This window comes from Musca autumnalis, unplaced genomic scaffold (genome assembly GCF_047663935.1).
Source record: "Musca autumnalis isolate F117 unplaced genomic scaffold, ASM4766393v1 scaffold_3, whole genome shotgun sequence".
Classification (NCBI taxonomy): domain Eukaryota; kingdom Metazoa; phylum Arthropoda; class Insecta; order Diptera; family Muscidae; genus Musca; species Musca autumnalis.
Window position 1 is genome coordinate 250361182 of NW_027411866.1, and position 23254 is coordinate 250384435.

General features: G+C 35.6%; 2 protein-coding genes and 1 long non-coding RNA gene across 8 annotated transcripts in view; 1 reads left to right on the forward strand and 2 right to left on the reverse strand.

Moving 5' to 3' along the window:
- Positions 1-2169: 2169 nt before the first annotated feature.
- Ndc80 (kinetochore protein Ndc80) lies at positions 2170-4992 on the reverse strand. Its single transcript, XM_073973524.1, has 3 exons — positions 4823-4992; positions 4705-4758; positions 2170-4159 (listed from the first exon to the last, which is right to left on the reverse strand). The coding sequence occupies exons 1-3, from the start codon at positions 4885-4887 to the stop codon at positions 2266-2268; spliced, it is 2013 nt and encodes a 670-aa protein (XP_073829625.1). The 5' UTR covers positions 4888-4992; the 3' UTR covers positions 2170-2265.
- Positions 4993-5119: 127 nt separating this feature from the next.
- The window catches only part of LOC141399305 (uncharacterized), a 58592-nt gene continuing 40457 nt past the window's right edge, over positions 5120-23254 (forward strand). Inside the window, exon 1 of the long non-coding RNA XR_012411809.1 lies at positions 5120-5248. This is a non-coding gene — a long non-coding RNA (uncharacterized lncRNA). The remainder of the gene's footprint in view (positions 5249-23254) is intronic.
- The window catches only part of LOC141399304 (solute carrier family 41 member 1), a 141116-nt gene continuing 129785 nt past the window's right edge, over positions 11924-23254 (reverse strand). For all 6 annotated transcript variants that reach the window (XM_073977799.1, XM_073977793.1, XM_073977798.1 and 3 more), the window contains 6 exons: positions 20130-20449; positions 15346-15817; positions 15133-15280; positions 13053-13258; positions 12843-12991; positions 11924-12767 (listed from right to left, as the gene is read on the reverse strand). In XM_073977799.1, coding sequence (XP_073833900.1) covers positions 12564-12767; positions 12843-12991; positions 13053-13258; positions 15133-15280; positions 15346-15817; positions 20130-20449 — 1499 coding nt within the window. In that variant the 3' untranslated portion in view covers positions 11924-12563. The remainder of the gene's footprint in view (positions 12768-12842; positions 12992-13052; positions 13259-15132; positions 15281-15345; positions 15818-20129; positions 20450-23254) is intronic.

A 23254-nucleotide genomic window follows, 5' to 3' on the forward strand; every position in this document is an offset into this window, starting at 1 on the left:
ACGGACATTGCTCAATCGACTCCAAATTGTCTAAAACACGTTTCGTCCAAACACACTTGGGGTCTAAAACCATTATTTCGATGAGGCACATTTTGCCCGTATGAAAGTGTATATACCCTCGTTAGCATAAATTCTGAGGGTATAAAAATTATATATTGTCGTGATCAGGGAGGCAAGACCTACCTGTGAAAAAAATTTCATTCCGATCCGAGTTGAGCGAGTCAGCTCAACTTATGCACAAAGGAATTTTCGCAACTTTAGAGGCCCATATCTCGGGAAGTATGGGCTTCCGCAGCAAATGTTATATATGTATTTGGGATCAGGCAGACGAGACCTAACTGTGAAAAAATGTCATCCCATCAGCGTTTCTGACAATTTGGATTTGATATATTCCTGTCCATCCGTCTGTTTGCTCCAACCATTTTTAGAAATCAACCGGCGCCAAATAAAATACTGGAGAGCAGGATAACATACGAATAAAGTATTCGGTTTGGACGAAACTTTGCACATCGTAAAGTTTTTTGTACATCAATTTCCAAGTATATGTGTGTAACCTCCCAATACCTCGAGGACAGGTTTGAGATTTTTAACACAGGTACCCATTGTGGACCTATTTACAGCAGTATGATGTTTTTCGTGCGCATGTTCATACTTCCTGACACAATGGTCCAAAAACTTTAAAAAAATCCTACAGTGAGCAAATAAAATGGCAGATGGAAACGATAATTATCGAAAGTATTGAGTCAATACTATTGACTGATATTGGTCCAAGCTCTGCACATCGCGATATTTTATTTGTTTATTCATTGAATCAGATCTGTCTGAGGGGTAACATTTCGACAGACCTGTAGTGGGATTCTCTGACGCATTTTTTGGTTATCGACAAAACTCGTTAAAATTAAAATGCTTTTAATTTCGGTAGTTAACGATATTATTCGGTAAGTTAGCGACCAATAAAAAGTAGTCGCAAAGTTCTACCAGTCTACCGATACCTTCTCGACCAACTGAACAGACTTCTTCCAGAAGAACAATATGACCCTAACTGACGACGAGTTGAACACTACGGTGATCCTTGCCAAGTCTACCAGGGAAGACGAGAGTAAAATGGACGAAGGAACTAATCGGTGGTACTGATCGGCACAAACCGGTAAAAATTTCAAAGACGGGATCATCGATTGATGTTGTGGAATCCAAGGAGGTTCCAACAACAGTCAATGACCTCAATGGCAGAACTGCCAGAAAAGTTAAGGAAACGAAGCACTATAAATGTATTGTGAAACATATACGCAATATCGTGGGGCGAGACGCGAATTTGCATACTGAGAAGGAAATCTTATTTATTAGAAGCAAGTTGAGGTACTTCAGGAAGTTCGAGAGAACCTGTACTCATGTAACCCGATGCGATCTTCAGATGAGCAAGATTTTTCTTCTACTCCTTGCAGGCAAACAAAATCCCTAAATAGGCCGCAGCGGAAATAAAAAACGTAGAGCTGACGAAACCTACTGCCCAAAGCAGAAAGGTGGTGTCGATCTCTGCTCCAAAACCGAGTTCAACTAAGAAGGGAATGAAGAAGGCTGAAAGGTCTAATCCTAAACCTCCGTAAAGGGACCATTTGGTGAAGGGGTCCGACTCTAAGCCCAACACGAACCCGGAAGACAAGGGTGAAGCAAAGGAAAAACCGGATTCAAAAACCTCCAAAGTCTGCAAGGAAGTCAATGTGGCTGCACCAACTGAGAAAACATCACCTTATAAGAAGACGGAAAAAGCTTCACAGCATAAAACTGCGAAACGGTTGTCATTACGTATTTTTAACCCTGCCTTAACCACAGTTTTTTTTTTCAAATTTACTGCATTCTCTATGATTAGTATATTTCCAGTCTCTGGGACAATCACATCAAACACCAAATTTTCCTAGTAAAGTAGCTGTCTTTAGAGGTCTGTTCCTTTACGTGCAAGAATATTCAAGTTTTACCACTTTTTAATCGAAAAGTGTTCCTTTCCTTGATGAAAGCATACAATTGGTGTCAGAGAAGGTCACAGCTTTTACTACTTTTGCCACTTTTACTATTTTTAAAAGTAAAGGAACAGACCCTATTGTAGCCTAATATTCATTAACTTAACCCAACTATGGCACCACAATCTTAACGAGAATATTCAAAGGCAAGTCCTTAGAATGCTACAATCAACACACATCTTTATTAATTACAACATTACAAAAATAAAAATAATAAATTACATTAAAAAAGGAAAACAATACTCCATTCTCACTCCAACTGAACGATTTCACTACTTTGAAACTCATTGCGCAATGCCTCCAACTCTTTTTCCTGTTGCTGAACCTGTTCAGTCAACTTTTTCAAAACATCACCACTAACGGTCTGCTCAAACATTTCATCATAGGCTTTGATGAAGGTACGCCTTTGTTCCAAATATTTGGCATGCCTTTCCTCGGCATCTTTCATGGTTTTTTCATTCTTTTCTTTCATCTCCTCAATTTCTTTACGTTTCTGTTCAATGACACCTTGCATTTGTTCAATATTTTTATCGACTGTTAGAAGTTGGCTTTGTAAATCTTGTGCCTTCATATTCAGATTGGCAGCATGCTCTTTCATTTTTTGACACATCTTTTCAAATTTCTCCGTTGCTTGTGTGAAACGATGGCGTAATGAACTTAATTTCGTTTGTAATTGGGTATCAACTTCATCGATAATGTCTTTGGCCCGATGCTGTATTTCGGTGGCTTCTTGTTTCTTTTGCTTTATTGCTTTTTGTGTTGCCTCCCTGATTTGGGTTAGCTGGGGTATAAGTTTTTGCAGTTGCTGCTCATCGGGACGCAGCGGGAGTTGTAGTTCTTCCGAAGAGATTTTCTTCATCTCTGGTATATTTGAAAAGGCAATTTCTCGCATAAAAGCATTAAATGATTCCACACGATCAGTGAATTGTTTAAGCACTCTTGCATAGAGAACCTGTTGATTGTGGTTACGGGATTCCAAATCGCGTAAAGTGCGTTCTTCTATACACAATAAGTGTTCCAAATGTTTTTGATCTGTCATCAACTGATTTCGCTGTTCAACGGTACAAACTTGCCGATTGATTATCTGCTGCAGATCGGAAACTTCCCTTTCCATATTCTCCACCTCATTGAGTACATCTGCCTTCTCTCTGGTCAATTGTTGTTGAGTCAGTCTTTTAGTGTGAAAATCTTTCTTCAGCTCTTCCATGTCATTACTCAAAAAGTCAAATTCATCTGTTAATTTCGCCTCCAAGCGTATCAATTCCTTGTCCTCTTTGGGTTTCATATCTTCAAGGGATTTCAGTTGAGCAGATAATTTTTCTATTTCTGCTTGAATTGCTGCTGCATCGGGAAAATTACATGTTTTCTTTATGAGAAGGTTACAGGTTTCTTGCTGCAAACTATTGAACTCATCATTCATTTGGGTGTCCCACAGAGTAAATCCCTCCTCCGTATTCATTAGTAACTCCCTTTGAAATTCCAAATCTGGACTTTGAAATATATCCTCAGCCATGCGCGAGCCATTCATAACTTCATGTGGCTCCTGCAATTCAAAATAGTCCACCACTTGAGGCATCACATCATCATCCACATAGGGTGGTACAAAATCCATTAGGAAATCAAACAAGACAATGACATTACCAAACGAATGTTGGGTATTTGGAGTTTTCAACCATGACTTATTCACAGGATGAGGATATTGTAACTTTTGTAGTATTTGTATGATATCCTCAACATGGTTATTGCCCACAACATAACGTTTACCCCAAATGTGGTTAAGGAAAAAATTCACTATGGCCACAAATTGTTTAATGGACATTTGGCGAAGGCCCTTCTGCAGAAAGTCGGTGCTTTGACCACCAATAGAATTTTGATTCATTAAATATTCTGTAATACGTTGTGTCTGTTCTTGCACCCATTTTTTGTCGTTATGTAAGGCACTTCCATTGCCTGATGCTGTCGTTCCTCCACGATGTTTCTCCGCTGTGAACAGTACACGATTACTGGTGATTTTCGTCGTGGACATAGGTGTGGATATTGAAGTGCGACCTGTAGTGCTGGGTACCGTAAGAAATGCATTGTTACTTGAGCCGGTTCCTCGATCCGTAGAACTGGGACGTGTGGGAAGAGCAATTCGACTTTGTCTAGGGAAGAAATTAAATGGATTTGGAATCTAAATTAAATTTTTATTAGTTTTAATATTTAATCTAGGTACTACTAGGATGCCTTTAAGGTTTGGTTTCCCTTATGTGAAATAAATAAAAAGCAAAACAAGTACATTTTAAAGGGATGCTTCGCATTTAACGTTTTGAAGCGCGTATTCATTCCGGAGAAAGTGTGCCCAAAGCATATACAAGGTTGACCAATATGCCCACCTGACTATTTTTGTTGTCAGAAGTAGTCTAACTGGCCGAGCTTGTGTAGGCCTTGCGTGTGTACTTCTCGAAACATATTCCATCAAAAGGAGGAACACTTCCAGTACATGGTATCCTCCCGAATATGCCGTACATCCCGATATGTAGACACCAAAAACGCTTAACCGGCATTTGACTTTCAGAGCTTTATAATGGTATCCTTATTTCGTAGTTGTCTTTCAAAACAATGATTTAATTTCAATTTCATCTGGCGTTCGCAGGGGCTTACATTTGACTTATCTCGTTTGAATTGGTCTTGTTCGACAAAAACTTACCTTGTTACAAATTTTGAGGCTGTTGATGGCGATGGAGCTATACTTTTCTGGGCCCTACAAAGAAAGCGGGAAGCATTACAAATGACGATCAATTGAATCATATTTATACTGTCCTTACCTAGATTGACGACGTATGCCGCCAGCTTCTTCATGGAATTCCGAAGTACGTCTTGGTCTTTGCATTTTTCCGTAGTATTAAATATGAAGCTTAAAGCAAAATAAAGATAATTAAGATAATTACTTGGCGCTTCGGTTAAATATAATTGAAATTGACGATTCTGTGAAATGAACTATTTTGAACTTATTGTCAAAGTCAAGCAGTTTCATTCTATTGACGCCGTAAAAATTGACTTTCGCCCACTTTGATCTTATTAACGCCGTTAAATGTTTGAATGGGCTCCTCATAGATGTAGTTATTGTGAATTCAAAGAGGCGTCGTAAAAAGTCGTTTTTTTAAGATTTTTGCAATTTATTTTAATTAGCTATTGCGTATTGATAATCAATTCAATAGATTTGTGTCGTCGCGTGTGAAATAAATAGAAATGTGAGTACATTTTTTAATTATCATTAAATAAGCCTTTTTTCTGCTAGTTCCATAAAAGGAACATGTCAGTAAGATGAAATAATCTCCACCAATGTTCTTAGAGAGTTGTAGAGGCAGTAAAACAGCAGATATCGATTAGTCCCTTATTTGGGTTTGGGTTCCTAATCCTTCTCCATGCTGACGGTCTACAACCAAAGCCGATCTTAGTTATTATTTGATAAGGCAATCATTTGTACCACAGTGGTGCAAAGGTATGCACACCCGCCTTGCACGCTGAAGGTCGTGGGTGCGATTCCCCGCCAGACAACATGAAATTTTCAACGGTGCCAAAATACTCCTCAGTAATATAGGCTACATTTTCTGAGTATTTCATCCATGTAAAACTTCTCTGTCTTAAGACACGGCGTTCGGACTCGGCGATAAACAGTAGGTCCCATATCATTCAGATAATATGAATCGGGATGCTCTAATTGATATGAGAGAAGCCTCCCTTGTGCCGACTGGGATGTTTGTGGAACAATTATTATTATTAATCATCTGTGCAGGTTTTGATCATCACACTGGACAAGTTATAGAGTTTATGCCTGTGACTTACTTGTCGGTCATCACATGTATACCCCCGCCCCTGTCTTGCAAGAAGTCACCTTCGTTAGGAAGTCAAGTTAATACCGACGACAGGCACGTCAGGAGAGATCTTCATCATCTGGAAAGAGAGAGCGGTCCAAAGGTATAAACGAGAACCTCAAGATCAACGAGCCTATCTGGGCAGTCTTGAATAACATTCATACTCCATGCAGTTGCGCAAGCGTACAAAGGTACAGGGTGAATGCCGTAGATATCATCCCCTATTCATCGCAGCAGAAGAACGCCAGCTGCCAAGGTAAACACGAGTGGTTTTAGTCTTATTAATGTAGTGGGCTCGAATAGAGAATCAGGTCTTAATAGACGCAGTAAGTCCAGGTTGCATAATTTTTTTAATCTGGATTTAGAGGTACCTGAACCAGATAACTGCGTAAAATATACGAACACGTTGTTACAACAACAAGCGACAGAGAACGTGCTCCAACCTTTTTTGTATTCCTCGCTTTCACAGATCCTGCAGGAGTTAAGCAGGGAATATCGCTCATCGATTAACCCCTTATTGTTAAAGAAATACAGTTCCAATCCTCACAATTACTAACCTCGTAGATCGCTTCCCTTCCAAAGCCGATCTTGCTGCCGTCCACATCGTTAACTAATATGATTGATTTTCCGCGGAAGGCCTTCCACCAGTACTTATCAATGACAGGCTTATCAACGACTACCACTAAAATGTCATCTGAGGCAAACCTACGCACAGGTTTTGATGGCCCCCACGGTGAGCCTTAACTAATTTTAAATGGAAGGTGCTTACACCTCGGAAGTTTTTGCTGATTCTGAAACAACAATGCTCATAGATGAGAAATATCATGAAATAAAAAAATTGCCGGAGGGATTTTAAAATAAATCGCGATTTAAGTTCACATTTTTAGAGGTTCTTTAGGTTTTCACGATTTTGCTTGGAACCGCGAGTTCTAGGTAAATGGCACTAAAGCAAATGTTGTAGCAGAGAAAATTCTCCACAAGATTGACCTTTATGATATTTTCGTATATTTTACCGTTTTTAAGATATGGAAGTTCAAATTGGGACAATGCACTGACTGTATCGCCCCCTTATAAAACAATATCATGCACAGTGTCCCTTAACTAACTTTTAATGAAAACGGCTTACACATGGGATGTTTTTGCGGATTCTGAAACAGCAATGTTCATAGGTGAGAAAAATAAAAAAAGAGACAAAATCGCCGGAGGGATTTTTAAAAAAATCGCGATCAAAATTCACAATTTTAGGGTTTTTTTTTGGTTTTCACGATTTTGCTTGGCAACCGCAAGTCGTATCGAAATGAGTCTAAAGAAAATGTTGTAGCTGTGAAAATTCTCTACAAGATTGACCTTTATAATACTTTCGTAGGTTTCACCGTTTTTGAGATATAGAAGCTTTAGTGCCATTTACATAGAACTCGCGGTTTCCAAGCAAAATCGTGAAAACCTAAAGAACCCCTAAAAATGTGAACTTAAATCGCGATTTATTTTAAAATCCCTCCGGCGATTTTTTTTTGTTTCATGATATTTCTCATCTATGAGAATTGTAGTTTCAGAATCAGCAAAAACTTCCGAGGTGTAAGCACCTTCCATTTAAAATTAGTTAAGGCTCACCGTGCCCCATGTCTTCTCACTGAACAGATGAAAGAGGCTGGTTCATTGTATTGTTGTCTGTCTAATTCGTCTGTCGTGCAGGTACCATATTCTCCTCTCCTTTACTTGTTAGGTGCATGTAGACTGGCGGTGACTTATTTATCAACTCTCAGCAAGGTAGTAACTTCTGAACATTTCCCGGTGCAGACGAAGCAGTAACATTAGGCGAGAATGTGTGACTGTTTCGTTGGCGTCTGTCTTACGACTTCAAAACGAAGTAACTTAAAGCCCCCGATTTTTTGTACTCTTCTCTGTAGCCGTTGTAGACAGCACTGCCTTTGGGCTGGTGATCACAACCAAGCTAGAGATTGAAATCCTCGTTGCATGTCAAAACGAATCTTACGGAATTCCGCTTCCTGAATGTCATATCTGGAGTCCTCTCAACAAATTTGTTGCAGTTAGTGCACTGTCCTTCTATAGGTGTGCTTATCACCTGGCATTGATACTTTTGCTGGGTGGAGAGATCCTTCCTTGGATTAGCAAGTTGTATAGAACACTTGCAGTAGCCATGACGTTTTGGGAATTCCCTCAACTACTCGAGGTTCTGAGAGTTACGAGCAAATATAAAGGATTTTTTAAATTATGTGGACATTTGATAAACATCTCTTTAGTGGTAGGAAAAGTATGGCTTTAAGCGGTTATGAAGTATGTTGATCTGTGGAAGAGTAAAATTAACCCCAATGAGTCTTCAATAAAAAGATCTGTTGTTCTTTTCTTAGAAGATTTTTTGGTATTTCATACTTACATAAGTATTCTTGGAAAAAAAATCTGTGAGAGGACCGTTTGGCCCATTATCTGGAAATTGTTTTTCTTTAAAAAATATAATTTAGTGTTTAGTGATTGGAAAACCATTTTGTTAGTCTATGAAATATTTCAGGATTTTCATGGAGATTAAAAATGTTTCCCTCGAATAACCCTGTCGGATCAATGAATGCAGCCCCAGTCAATTTTTAGCTCAATGGTATATCCAATTTTCATCACCAATTTCTAGATTTTTAGATATTATTCCGGTTGAAATACTCAGAAAATATTGCTGGCATTCTGCTGAGGTTTTTAGATATTATTCCGGTTGAAATACTCAGAAAATGTTGCTGGCATTCTGCTGAAGTTTTATTAACCACCAGGAAAAAGTGATGCTGACGAGATTGGGAATCGAACCCAAGCAATAAACCCTAAGCAGAAATATAGCTCCTTACCTATTTTCAGCCCTATTCTGAACGCTTGGGAGTTGGGAATTTTTTCCCATTCCCACATTTTCGTATTCTGAACAAAATTTTGTGGGAGTTTTTTTCCCATTTCCCATCTCCCCTCATTCTGAATGAAGTTCGAATTGGGAATTTGTTCCCATGGGAAAAAAGTATACATTCTCTATCTTGAATTGTGGGAGAATTTTGTGTCTTTTTGTGGGAAAAATCTCCCCAGCAAACAGTGTGGGAGTTTGAAAAAAAATTTCAAGAAATTTCATATTTTTATGAAATTTCATATTTTAAGACATCTACACGACAAAATTATTGCAAATATTTATAATCACCATGTGTTTGCTTAATAAAAGCATACAAAATGTACTGTAAAATATGTCATTAGTAGACTTCGGATTTTGCATATTCTTATATGATACAAAAACCTGCAAGAATCTAACTGTTTTACACCGATAAAAAATTTTCCTTTATGTTATCGAACAAAACAAGAAAAAGTAGTAAAAATTAGTAGATTTTTGCAGTTCTGGAACAGACCATATGTATTGAAATACGAGAGAGTCATGGTTGATTCTGTTAACGCAGCACAGCAAGTAAAAACAAATCAATTTCAAACAAGTAAAAAAGAATCAGTCGGCTTTGCAGACAGAGATATACCCTCAGCCTGTGTATATTGAAACAATTTTTTCCCAAAATACGTATGTATTTAGGGGGTTTTAAAAATTTTGGGCATTTGAACCGACAAAAATGTTGATTAGGATTAAAGATCAAAAGTTTTGCGGAGGAGATACTAAAAGGAATGGATCGACATTGACCATTATGGAAGTGGATCTCCAGCCACTACATATGGTGCCATAGGGGGTTGTTACACCCTTCGGGCTGTTTGCTCAAGAAGTATGGACTTGCCCCTGAAAAAAACTTTTACCATCGTAATAGAGGCAGCGAATGCAAATTGCTTCAACAAAAATCAAAGTGATTCGATATTAGGTCATAAAGTGAACTTATCCGAAATTTTGTGTGGGAGGTACCGGATGGAGTGGACAAATATAGTCCATATTTGAACCTGATCTATATCTGGTAGATATATTAGGATGTGTAAAGTATAGACCAATTCGGCCACTCCCTTCAAGAGTTACCGTACGAACAATTTTTCCGAACATTTTTGAACTTTTGTGGGGGAGGTACCTGAAGGAGTGGACCTATATGGCTTATCTTCAAACTTAAACTATGTTTGGACAGAATATTACTGAGGCCATATTTTGTACCGAATCGGCAGATCCGTTCGAGAGTTATCTTGGGCTCCAACCACCTCACACGGTATCATAGGGGTTTTTTGCATCTTACAGGCTATTTTCTCTGGAAGTGTGGACTTGCCCCTGATGAAACTTGTACCGTCGTATGGAGGACAGTAAATACAAGTTGCCAAAACAAAAATCAAAGCGATTCGAGAGATGGCCCTAAACTGAACTTTTCCGAAATTTTGTGTGGGAGGTACCCGAAGGAGTGGACCTATTGAGACCATATTGGAACCTCATATTACTCTGGTAGAAATTTTACGCTATACAAAGTACGGACGAAATTGGTCACTCCCTTTAAGAGTTATCGTGCGCACAAATTTTCCGAACATTTTCGAACTTTTGTGGGGGAGGTACCGGAAGGAGTGGACCGATGTAGGTCATCTTCGAACTTAAACTAAGTTTGGGCAAAATATTACGAAAGCCAAAATTTGAACCGAATCGATTCATCCGTTCGAGAGTTATCGTGCGCTCCAGCCAGCAGGACAGACAGACGGACGGACATGGCTAGATCGACTCAAAATTGTCTGAAACACATTTCGTCCAAACATACTAGGGGTCTAAAACCATTATTTCGATGAGGCACATTTTCATCGTATCAAAGTGTATATACCCTCCTTAGCCTAAAGGCTGAGGGTATAAAGAATTTTTGGCAATAATTATTAAAATATATTGGAAAATAACAATAATATATCAGGGCAATCATGAATATTTCCCTCGGAATTTTTCCGCACGGAAAATAATTTAAGAAGGAAAAATTCTTTAACACTCAATATTTTAAAACGCAAAAAACTACTAGAAACTCCTAATTATGCAATATTCTCGCCTAATCGACAAAAATATTACATTTCTGTACTTAAATACGAAAATTAAAAATTGTGAAATTGGGGAAAGGGAACAAATTCCGCACGGAATTTTTATTCATGATTGCCCTGTATATGTAATTTGTAATTGACAATAATATATATATAACCTTCGGGTTTTTTTTAAATCAGACGACCAACGTTCTATTGAAAACGTGTTAGTCTCCTCAACGGACACGACAACAATCACACAAACGTACATACATATATGCCAAATTATTGCAATGCTATTCCATTTTCCGAAATGCCTTTTCTTGAATAGGATCGTTATTTTTGAACGTAGAAGCTTGAAATTTTTCAAGGGCACGTGTTTTAGTTTTAGATTCAATCAAAAACGTATTTTATTTATTTATTTTTTTTTTTTTTTTTTGAGATACCTCTTCGGAAATTTATGGTGACGATATGTAATAACACGCAAAAATATGTAATAATTGAGAAAAATATCCGACTTTATCTTTTTGATTTTTTTTTTAAATATGCAAAATACGAGTTCTAGCGATCATTAGGAATAAGTAAAACTAGCGATATACTCGTTAAATTTTTAAATTCGTTACAAACTTAAAAGTTCCGATTACTTTATACACAAAAATTATTTTTGCCTACTAATTAAAAAAATGCTTACACCAATTCGCACATTCTGAAGAAAATGTGCTTATTACAACATCACACATCGCTGACTCCATTCACTTAAAAATCCATAAATCAATGCACGGTTGTTGAATTAAGTGAGTTGTGCTTTTGCTAATCTAATTCAAAAACCGCGAATTCAATGCAAATAGGCATTTTGTATTACAAAACAAAATTACAGCTCCCAAAAGTATGCTATAATAATTTGGTGTAACTAATTTCGAAATTTCAGCTCCCATGGTTTGCTCTTCCCACGTCGTTTAGAATATGGAAAACGTGGGAATGGGAAATTTCGCTCCCATGGGAAACAGTTCCCATGGGAATGTTCAGAATAGGACTGATTTTGTTTTTAAAGTAATTGTTTCATTTATCCATAACGTCTTATTCCCATAATACACTTGCCCATTAAAAACACAATAATTTATGGAACAATTTTGAATCTTTTTATTGTATTTTTTCGTTTTTTGGTTTATCAAATTAAATTTCCTAATTTTAAATAAACATACATATTTATTTAGAGGAGGGGGAGGGATGTGAGGAATGCGGGAATGGGATACTAATATCAGGGGGAAACAAGGAATCTATACTTTGTTTTATACTTGATATTAAGTTTTCACTTTGATACATACATACATCATATACATAATTAATCTTAATATTTTCACATTTTTTAAAATAAATTAAAATACACATAATAATAATCTAAGGTTTTCTCTGTTTGTTTTGTTGTTTAATTTACTTCCATTAAGGTACTTTGGAGAATGAACTAGTCTAAGCACTGGTCTGTCTTTTTTCGTTTCATTTCATCTTTCTTTTAACTTTACAGTTGTATTAACGGACGTTACCATCATCATCATAACTACAACTTTGGGGTTATGTTCAATTTAACTATGTATATCGAACACACTATATATAAATTCATATATAAGATAATGCATCACTATGGCTAAAATTCTTGAAAAGAATTAATTAGTGGTGGAGGGATAGGCGAGTGAGTGGTTGTGGTGGTGGTTCAGAGGGCGGGAGGAGTAGTTTGCCGCCTTTGCTGCGGTCCATCAATCTAGTTGGAGGCATTTAATACATCATAACCGGCTCCATATTCTTTGTTGATCGACAGCAAGAACAGGAAAGCTAAGGCCAACAAACTTGAACCCAGCAAATCGCCCAAAGCAGTAAGATAGGGAATAGAGGAGTTGTCGGGATCGATCTTCCATTTCCACATGGCGTGCACTATAATGTGGGCAATGTACATCAGCAGCATTACCTATAGGTAGTTTGGGAAACGAAAAAGAAGAGATATTAATAAAAGAAGGAGAAGTTTGATTTTTTTAAACCATACCTGTATTAAACTTGCAAGTATATATGAAATGGCAAAGAAGAATGTTACAGTCGATTGTGACATGTGAATGTAATCGGCAACAAAGATAAACACAACGTTACCGGGAATTGACATCATAATCAGCAAACGAGCTGTCTTAGCATAGGGTACTGAAAAACAAGAAAGGGAAATGTATTATTAATTCCCGAGTTTTGTGTGTGTCAAACTTACCTCCTTTGAAAAGTGCCTTCCAGGGCCATTCAAATATCTTCGTGTGTGGCGGTATAATACCAATAATTGAACTTTGATGTAACATTGTTGATATTTTACTAGCCTGCACTGAAACCAGATTGCCACCAATACCGTTAATAATCGGTTGGAATACAACGAAACCATTGAATACATCTACAGCAGCGTCTAAAACAAGACCACCCAAACTGAAAGAAGAAAATGGAAATTGGTTAGTTATGAAATATTTTAGTTTAAAAAAATTAAAGCATAATTTTAGGCACAAAGAAGAAAATTTAGTTTGCAAAACTTCAAAGTTTTAATGAATAAAAACAAGTAAAAAAGTATCAGCCGGCTTTGCCGACAGAGATATACCCTCAGCCTATGTGAATTTTGGACATTTGAACTTGCCGACAACAATGTGGATTAAATTGTTGCGTAGGGGGCACTGAGGTATGGAAGTGGACCTTAGAGTCATATCTTTTTGAAATATAGTGGGCTCACTAGTGGCCCATCCTATAACTTTGGACCAGTATGCCGGGTAGCATGGACTTGTCCACGAAAAACATAATATGGTTGTAAACAGGACCACAACGAACAGCATCGGTATTCAATTCCAAAGGATCTTGGGAGCGTCGTAAATGAGGCAGCGAATGTAAGTTGCTTCAACAGAAATAATTTTTGAACTTTTGTGGGGGAGGTACCTGAAGGAGTGGACCGATATTATTATCTTCGAACTTAAACGAAGTTTGGACAAAATATTACGAAAGCCAAAGTTTGGACCGAATCGGCAGATCCGTTCGGGAGTTATCTTGCGCTCGGACCACTATACACGGTGTCATAGGGGGTTTTTCACGTTTCAGGCTATTTTCTCAGGAAGTATGGACTTCCCCCAGATAAAACGTGTACCGTAGTATAGGTGGCGGTGAATACAAGTTGTTACAACAAAACTCAAAACGATTCGAGACCAGGTCCTAAACCGAACTTATCCGAAATTTTGTGTGGGAGGTACCCAAAGGAGTGGAGCGATTGAGTCCATATTGGAACCTCATCTAATTCTGGTAGAAAATTTACGATATGCAAAGTATGGACCAAATCGGTTATAGTGCGCACCAGCCAGCCAGACAGACAGACGGACGGACATGGCTAGCTAAATCGACTCCAAATTGTTTGTCTGAAACACATTTCGTCCAAACATCCTTGTGTCTCCTATGAGAAGACCAGTGTTTCTTCCATGAGAAGATCTTGCGTATTTTCTATGGGAAGGCCTTTCGTATCTTTTATGAGAAGACCTTATGTGTCTTCTATGAGAAGAACCTTGTCTGTCCTATGAAAAGAAACTTGTGTCTTCTATGAAAAGGCCCTTATGTCTTCTATGAGAAGGCCCTTATGTCTTCTATAAGAAGACTCTTATGTCTTTTATGTCTTCTATGAGAAGACTATGTGTATTTGATAAGAAGACTTTGTGTCTTCTATGAGAATACCCTTGTGTCTTCTATGAGAAGACCCTTCTTCTACGAGAAGACACTTGGGTCTTCTTCTTTGGGGAGACCTTTGCGTGTATTATATAAGAGGAAGACCTGTGTGCCTTCTTATGTGCCTTTACGTATTTTTTAAAAAATGAACTTTGGGTCTTCAATACGAATCATGTTTTTTCTATAAGAAAGCCACAGAATCTATTAAAAATCCTGGGTCCTTTTTGCGAAAGATTTTTTACTTTTAGAAGAGTGACGATTTTAGGATCTTCTCTGGGAAGACACTTTGTGTCCAAACAAAAGAATATCTTAAAATGTCCTTTAAAAAGTCTTCTTCTATGAACAAGTTTAGTTATCACGTTTCTTTATCTTTTATAAGAGAACGACGAAAGACGAACATATTGAGGAACAAAGAAGACGAAATGTGTTTTTACAGAACACTTAGCTAATATTTTCTTCTATGAAGACCTCTTGGTCTTCTAATAGGAAAACCTTTTATCTTTTATGAAATAAAAAAATATCTTCTCATAGAAGTCCCATGGAAAAGGGAAAAAATCTTCTATAAAAATTAAGAATTTATTCTGAATGTATTACTTGAATTGACTTACCCACTAATACATAAGGCCGATAGTACAGGTACCCAACCACTCTTGAGCACGGGACGAGTATATTTGTTTTTAAGAACAACTGTTACCCACATTGGCAGTAAGACCAGATAGCAGGCGACCACAACAAATGTTATCCATAAGTGCGTTTCTGAAAATAAGAAAATACTTATTTTACAAACCATTTCAAATCATACCTATAACATTCCCTCTTACTTATGTGATCGAAAAGCAGCGAAGCAATAAATGATAACAAACTAATTGATACAACATCACCAATTGATGCTGCCAACGGTGTCGCCAAATTATCCGGATTCAGCTTATACTTTTGAGATAATAATATCACAGCCACTAATACAAAATCTAATACAAAACACGATGATGTTGCCGTAAACATGCCCGATGCTATTAACAGCATAACATGTTCAAACTCAAAATTACCATCCATGGCAGCACCAACAGCTATCGCAAACATGGCAACCAGGAATGATGCAACAGTGGCCTGCACCTGCACCAACGCTATATTGCCAACAATCATGCGAGTGATTTCTTTACGCGATGTCATATTGCCTAAATTGACCTGAGTTGATAGGCGTGACGCCAGACACATGTCCAAGTTGCCCTTGAGACCCAATAGAGCGGGAACGAGAATGAAAAGTTCACTAACCGATTTGAAAACGCGCCATTTCTGTAAAGAAATAAAGAAAAGAAATTAATTATTGAGAAAATAGAATAAATAACTATTATTATTATTATTTAATTAATAAATCTTGTGCTGGGTTAATTTTTAAAGGTTTCCAATTATATTTCGTTCAATAAAGCGAAAAACCTAGAATATGTGATGTAAACAAGTCTTACAAAGGAAATTTGGCGCCATTTTTTGTGTATCGCAAAGAAAGCTGTTATAAATAGAAAGCATACTTTCAGGCGTTAGTACACATTTATTTAACTGCAATAATAGATATGTTTTAATAACATTGCAATCATTGCTTGTTACAATAATATAATTCTGGTATACATACGTTCAAATTATGTTAGAGTTAACAATTTTGCAAATTAAATTAATGTAACACATTCTTTTGGTCTCTAAAAACAACTGTAACAGAGAATTACGATTATAAGGTGAGAGATGACATGTCAATAAAACTCTTCCCATAAAAGCATGATATAAAATGCAGTTGTATCAAAGAGAGGAGGAGTTAAGAAAATAACGTTATTGACATTTTCCTTACATAACTGTAATTATGAAAACATGAAATGCAATACAAGTATTTAATTTCATACGTATTGTCTTTGAATGAAATATAATTTAAAATAAATACAAAATAAATGTCAATCTTATAAAATAAATGTTATCTATAATGTAATACCTCGGAACTTTTTTAATGATACATTATTATTTGCAAACGTTTTCCGTCACTATATATCTACAATAGGTGCTTTTATATTTATAAAGGGAACCCTCATAGAGCTTTTGTGTGTATTTGGGCCACGATGAGTAAGCCTATCGCATGCACGTCACACAATCGATGTCTTACTCCCAAATATGACAATCCAAATAAACAAATGTTTCGACGTTCAATCAAACATTTTTTGTAGGTGAGGGAGGGGGATTTGTTTATTGAAGAATGTATGCGTTTTGACGTACACATTTCAAAGCACTGAGAATTCTCAGTACATTACTGTTCTACCACATCAACTAAGTACATATTTGTATTAAACACCAAAAAATTATTATTAAATCATATTGCATGCATGTCATGATTGTCAGAGATGTCATTGAAATTTTTCACCAACCAGCCAGCCAACCAACCATCAAACAAAAATAATAATTCAATTATTAAACAGATTATAATCATTTGGTGTTTTTTTACTGTGGGAACAACGAAGGGAACATGATTATGACTTTATCTATCTAGGTACGTAAAATTACAAAAAATAATAAAACATTAAAATTGATTAAACATTATTATAATGAAATTCTTAATGAAATAATTACAAATTAACACCCATGGTTGGATGAAAAAGATTTATTGGGTTGGTATTGAATTTGTGTCATCAAGAGTCAGAGAAAGGAAACAATTTTCATTGAAAATAAGCAATGCGTAAAACATTAAAATTAAAAAGAACAACAAGTTATAATGAAATCCCGAGCTAATAGCATAATGACAACAAAAACAACAAATTCTAATAACAATTACTTTTTGCATTTTTAGAGAGTGTAGGGTAGATTTAACTCTCTCTGTTGAAAAATTTAATTGAAATAACAACTTGATAGAATTTACACCAAACGGATTTTAATAGGTTTGTTCGTTTACTCAATAATTTGTAATAATTTGCACAAGTGCAGTAACTTCTTGTAAGCGATTATCATATTTTACAGCAGCAGCATCCAGTAACAATCTGTACAAATTATTTAGTAAACGAACATACCTAATTGTTTTTAAAACAATCACGGTGTCAACTTCGGTCGGGCCGATTTTTTTATCCATTCCACCACGAACTGTGTTGAAGTAAATATGAACAATTAGTAAATAGTAAGCCCTTTATCTACGTTAAGTCTAATCCATTGGAGGAGAATAAACTTGCAACTGATGATAATCACTTTGTACTGAAAATTTTCTGTGTGGAGATTTTCTACCGTAAAATAATAACTTCTGGAGTAGGAAAAATTAATCTACTTCCTCCAACAATTCTTAAATGCGGTTCTATGGGGCTATATGAAGACCTATACCCACAAATTTCTGGTGGAAAGTTTTATACCGCCAATGAAGGCTAAACTCAAAATTTCAGCCATTTCGTTGAGATATTGAGGCCTCAACCTATAAAATACCGACAATCGGAAGGTACCCTTCTATGGGGGTATATGATGACGTGGGCCTGTACAGACAAATTTCAAGTAGAAAGTTTTATGCCCCCAACAAAGATTAAATACAAAATTGCAGCTATTTCGGCGGGATATTATTGCCACAAATTTCAAAATACCGAAAGTCGGGATGTACTGTTCTATGAGAGCTATATGAAAACGTGGACATATACCGACAAATTTTATTCACCATAAGAATAGTAAATACCAAATGTCAGCCATTTCGGTGTTATTATGAGACTAAAACCTTCAAACTACCGAAAATCGGGAGGTACGGTTCTATGGGGCTATATCAAAATGTGGACCGATACTCAACATAGAAACTTCTACACAAAATTATAAAGCTATATCTTAAAAATTGCGACCTGTATCTTGATTTTAAGCCACGGACAGTCACGGCTATTTCGATATAGAATTTTATGCTGGTCAAGAATATATATACTTTATAGGGTCTCCGACGAATATTTCGATGTATTACAAACGGAATGACAAATTTAATTATACCCTACATATTATGGCGGACGGTGTAAAAAGAAGATAGGATTTGATGTGTCGCCATGTTTCTATATATCAGTGTGATGTAAGACTACTTTTACATTAGATTGCATTTTTATAATAAATGAATGACAAATATGTAAACGCAGCTTAACGATATAATAAAAAGAGCACCGGTCCACACTAGAGTGATTTCATTGAAAAAATTGCATGAAATTATGCGTGTCTAGATCGACCTCCATAGTAGAGTAAAATCATAAAATTGCTGTAGTGGGGAATTCGATTTGAGAACACCTAATTTCATGAAATTCACGTTAGTGTGGACCGGGACAAATATAGAACAGGCTTTGATGTGTCGCCATACAACTTCATACCTATGTGGTTTATAGCTACGTTTACATAAGATCCTAGTATTATAATAAATTAACAATAAATATGTAAACGTAGCTTAATGTTATAAAAAGAAGATAAAAGAGGATTTAATGTGTTGCCATGTTCCTTTATACCAGTGTGATATGTGTGTTCGTTTACTCGAAATTTGTACGAATTGTTACTGGATGTTGTTCGTTTACTCTACAGTACAATGCAAAATACCTTAGCCGATTACAAGAAGTTACTGAACTTGTACAAATTGTTGAGTAAACGAACACACCAAATATTACGATTCCATTAGATTCCATTATCATAGTAAATGAATATGTAAATGAAGCTTAACGGTTTAAAGGAAGATTGAATAAGATTCGATGTGTCGCCATACGACTTTATAACAGTTCGATATAATACTTCTGGCCCTTCTTTAAGGGCCTGTTTCTGTATGTCGAACCGAAAATGTGTGCGAATGAAACACACCCAAACTTTAGCTTTCGAAATATTATTACCTTTGCTTTTGCTTCAAAACAAAAACAAATTTGAAAACACACACACGAGTTTGGTAGTTTTTCATTCGCACACATTTTCGTTTCGACATACAGAAACAGGCTGTAAGAGGATTTGTTTGACGTTTACGCTATGGAATTGACATTTGAAATCCAGTGGGTTTATTAAATCCGTTTACATGAAAACGTACTATTGGCTTGAATTATAGGACGTTTATATATAACCGATTTAACAAACCCAGGTTCTAGAACAGAGCATTTATAGTTTGTTCAATCAAACCTTAAAAAAGTTACCAAACCAAAAACGAAGTTACCAAGATACCAACTCTATAAAAAGTTACAAATTTGGTAATATTCTGTGGCAACCGTGTTTATGGTTGTAGCGGTGATAACTCCTAGGATTGTAAAGCGCTTGCGTTTTGGTGAAAGTAAAAAGGCAGATTATGTTTTAAATATAAAAGTGCGGTTATACTTCTGCTTTATTTAGCTCCTTGCTACTTCAATGGTTGGCTTCTATACAACAAGTAAAAATTCATTTGGTTTTCAGACATTTTGTTTGTAAAGAAGATAAAGCGAAACAAATAGAATTAAATGTGAAATTTTTAAATGAGTAAAAGCTCATTGACGCAATTTACCATATTTAACAATTCTGTTAATGTGGATTCTGAATTCAAATCATAATGTATGTTAAATTCAAATACTTAAAAACTAATTGTTGAACAGAGTTCAACAACTTAAGTAAAGCCCATGTTTCATTGACTTACCTCTACTCTGCCCAAAATGATACCAGCTCCTATTGTACCAATACCAGCCAAAAAGAAAGGTATTGAAACCTGTATTAAAATCGTTGTCCATTTCTCCTGTTTAATACCGGGTCGATTAAGGGCCATTTTTTCATCCACACTACTTTGTCCATCGTGACTAACAAGACTGCCGGGACCACCATGACCTCCACCACCACCGCCGCCGCCACCGCCGCCCGCTCCAGGATCAGGTTCTGAGGATGCTATAGACGTCGTGATGATTGAGCTTAATGAACCGGTTGTCGAATGTGGTAAACCGGACAATTTGTCATTGTCGGTGTCTGTGGCAAAAAACAAAAATTGAAATGAAACATTGAAGAAAAAAGTGTTAGTAAAAAATTAAATTTTTAAATTACTATTTGAAACGTTAAGTTAAATAGGAACAAATACATATTAACAACAATACGAAAACAAAACAATTATGGCTACAAACAACAATCTTAAAGAAGATAAATTGTTTAAAATATGGGCAAATCACACAAGTATTTCGGTTTTTTTAACTTAAGCCAAATACAGTAACATGCTAAACGATTTTTAGCATGAGGGGTGATGCGTTTATTATTCTTTGTGTAAATATCAATTTAGAGTGTTAGAACAAAAATAGAAATGCAATTAAATAAAATGAATTGTTGAAATGAATGAACGGAAAAAATGGAATTGTTAAAATAAATTATGAATGATAATTGTGAGGGGAAAAAACAATGTACAAAAGTCGCAAGGAATATAAAAGTGTCAAATTTTTGCAATAATAAAATATTTTATATATTAACCAACAATTGCAAAAACTCTTATGTAATATGATCTTTATTTCTCCGCTATTTAGTTTCTAACTTATGAATCACAACTGAGGTAGAGACGTTTTCTTTGTTATTTATCGGTTTTTATGAACAAAAACATAAAACCCTTCAATAACATTAAACATACTTAATGTAAACCTGCCTTTAGCTGTAATTTCCCGCCAAAATGAGATGTCAAATGCATAACCGTATTTTTAGGTCACAGCTAAAAGCAGGTTCACATTAAGTAATTTTAACAATAAAATTAAAATTTAAGAGTTTTTTGTTTTTGCTAACAAAGAAAACACATTTTTGAACCTTCTACTTATAAATTAATACACAATTTTCACAAACTCTGTTAATAGGACCAAAATAATTCTATTGACAGAATACGAAAATTATTTTTAAATAGAAATTGAACAATTATTGCAATATTTTAGACAAAAGACTTCTGTCAAAGCTTAAGTGGCAAGCGTGCTCTTATTAGCATTTGTCATATTTAAGATAAAACATGTATGTCACACGACACATCTAATTGTCATCCGGATCATCTATTACAAGTTTAATTTTGTAAAATTCATAAAGAATAAAAAAGTCGTCACAAATTTAAAATCAGATTATTTTGCTTATCAATATTTACATTTTTTTTTTTTGTTTTATATGTATTTATATTTGTTGACATGGTTCTCGACATTTTTACGATTAAATAAAATATTAGCAAAGGCGTAGATAATCTCGGAGTATAGTAATAAAACTTGAAATCTTTAAATAAATCGATGAATATTTTTATTTTCAGCTTGATATAGAATTCTTGACTTTCACTTCATTGTACAAATTTGCCATCACATGCGGAAAATTATTTTATAAATTTTTTCGCTATTCTAATTTTGCATCCACTTGAAACAAAATATGATAATCTGGCAAAAGGACTTGACATTTGAATAGTTAAATTTGTCAAAAAACAATTTGTCTCAAAGTACTCATTGATATGGAAAGGTTCTCGAGAGAACGAATAGACTTTGAAAAGTACACTTGATTTTTGGCGGGCGTGCTAAAAGCATACGCTTTTAATAAATTTGTGCAACATTTAAAGCTACATAAGGTCACATCAGTCGAAGTTATAGCACAGTTCAGCAGAGTTCACATAGAAAATTAAAAAAAAATTATTCCCCTGTCGCTATTGGAAGCTATAAATTGTGACATTTCTAAGCTCTGTTCCATCACCAGCAAGAATCTTCAAGTTTTACAACGTGTTATTGAAGAAACGGTTCATTTCAAAAAACGCATAATGCCACCTTTACTATTTTAAAAGTAAACGTAGAAGTTCTATAGAAGCCATGGCATTTCAGATGGGTTACCTTGTCATTAGAATGAGGTACCAAAAACTCCGCCTATTACTGCTTTTTTCCTTTTCTCTAAAAAACCAGATAAAATACGTATTTTTGTCACTGCGAACCTAATTGGGTCGCTAAGTCTTTAAAAAAGTTTAATAATTATTCCATTTTATACCCCAATTAAAGATGATGAAAATGTTTAGTGAAGTTGTTGAAGGCTCAAAATTCCTATGAACATATAGCCGCATGAAAATTGAACAAAAAATTTGCTTGCCCTCGTCTCTATATTGGTTAAATCTTCAAAAATAAATTGAAGATTAAAAACTACCTTCCTTCAATGAATAATTCATAAATTTCCCTTTATTCATCGGACACACGCACATGAAATAATTCCTTAGTTTCCTTATTAGCAATATCAGGTCTGTCCAATTCTGTCGAGTATTTTTAAAATATGTTTTGTAAAAATTATTAGAGTTGGGCAATCTCGTTCAATTAAACGATCCGGATCACTGTCCTCGTTCAAAGACGAATGAGTAACATCATAAAAACAAACGTGTGAAATTAAGTATACGCAGTTTGTCAAAGAAATTACCGGAGTTGGTGATCCGGATCGTTCAATGGAACGAAATTGCCCAACTCTAAAAATTATTACAATATGTTACTAAAAAGAGAGAAGTTTGGCAGTATATTGATTGCTGCCCTAGAACTAGCATAAAAAAACACAGACCTAATATCAGTTCATCTACTGTAGGTCAATAATTAATCTCAAAAATATACTGATTTAAACGATTCTTCCTTAAATGCATTTTTTCACATATTTTATCCATCATTTGCTAAATGAATAAAATGTTTCCATTACTAATTTAACGTATGACCCGGTAGCTTTATAATACAGTAGGCAACATGTAATTGGTTGCGTGGCTATGTCATGATGATGTGAAATAACATTGGTAGACTCTTTGGTTTAAAGGATTCA

What these genes read in the sequence shown, in the direction of transcription:
- Ndc80 (XM_073973524.1), bottom strand. Translation starts at nt 4,887, where the DNA reads ATGCAAAGACCAAGACGTACTTCGGAATTCCATGAAGAAGCTGGCGGC. An exon ending in GGCATACGTCGTCAATCTAG is followed by an intron (nt 4,759 to 4,822) that starts GTAAGGACAGTA and finishes CTTTCTTTGTAG; the next exon opens with GGCCCAGAAAAGTATAGCTC. An exon ending in GCCTCAAAATTTGTAACAAG is followed by an intron (nt 4,160 to 4,704) that starts GTAAGTTTTTGT and finishes TTTCTTCCCTAG; the next exon opens with ACAAAGTCGAATTGCTCTTC.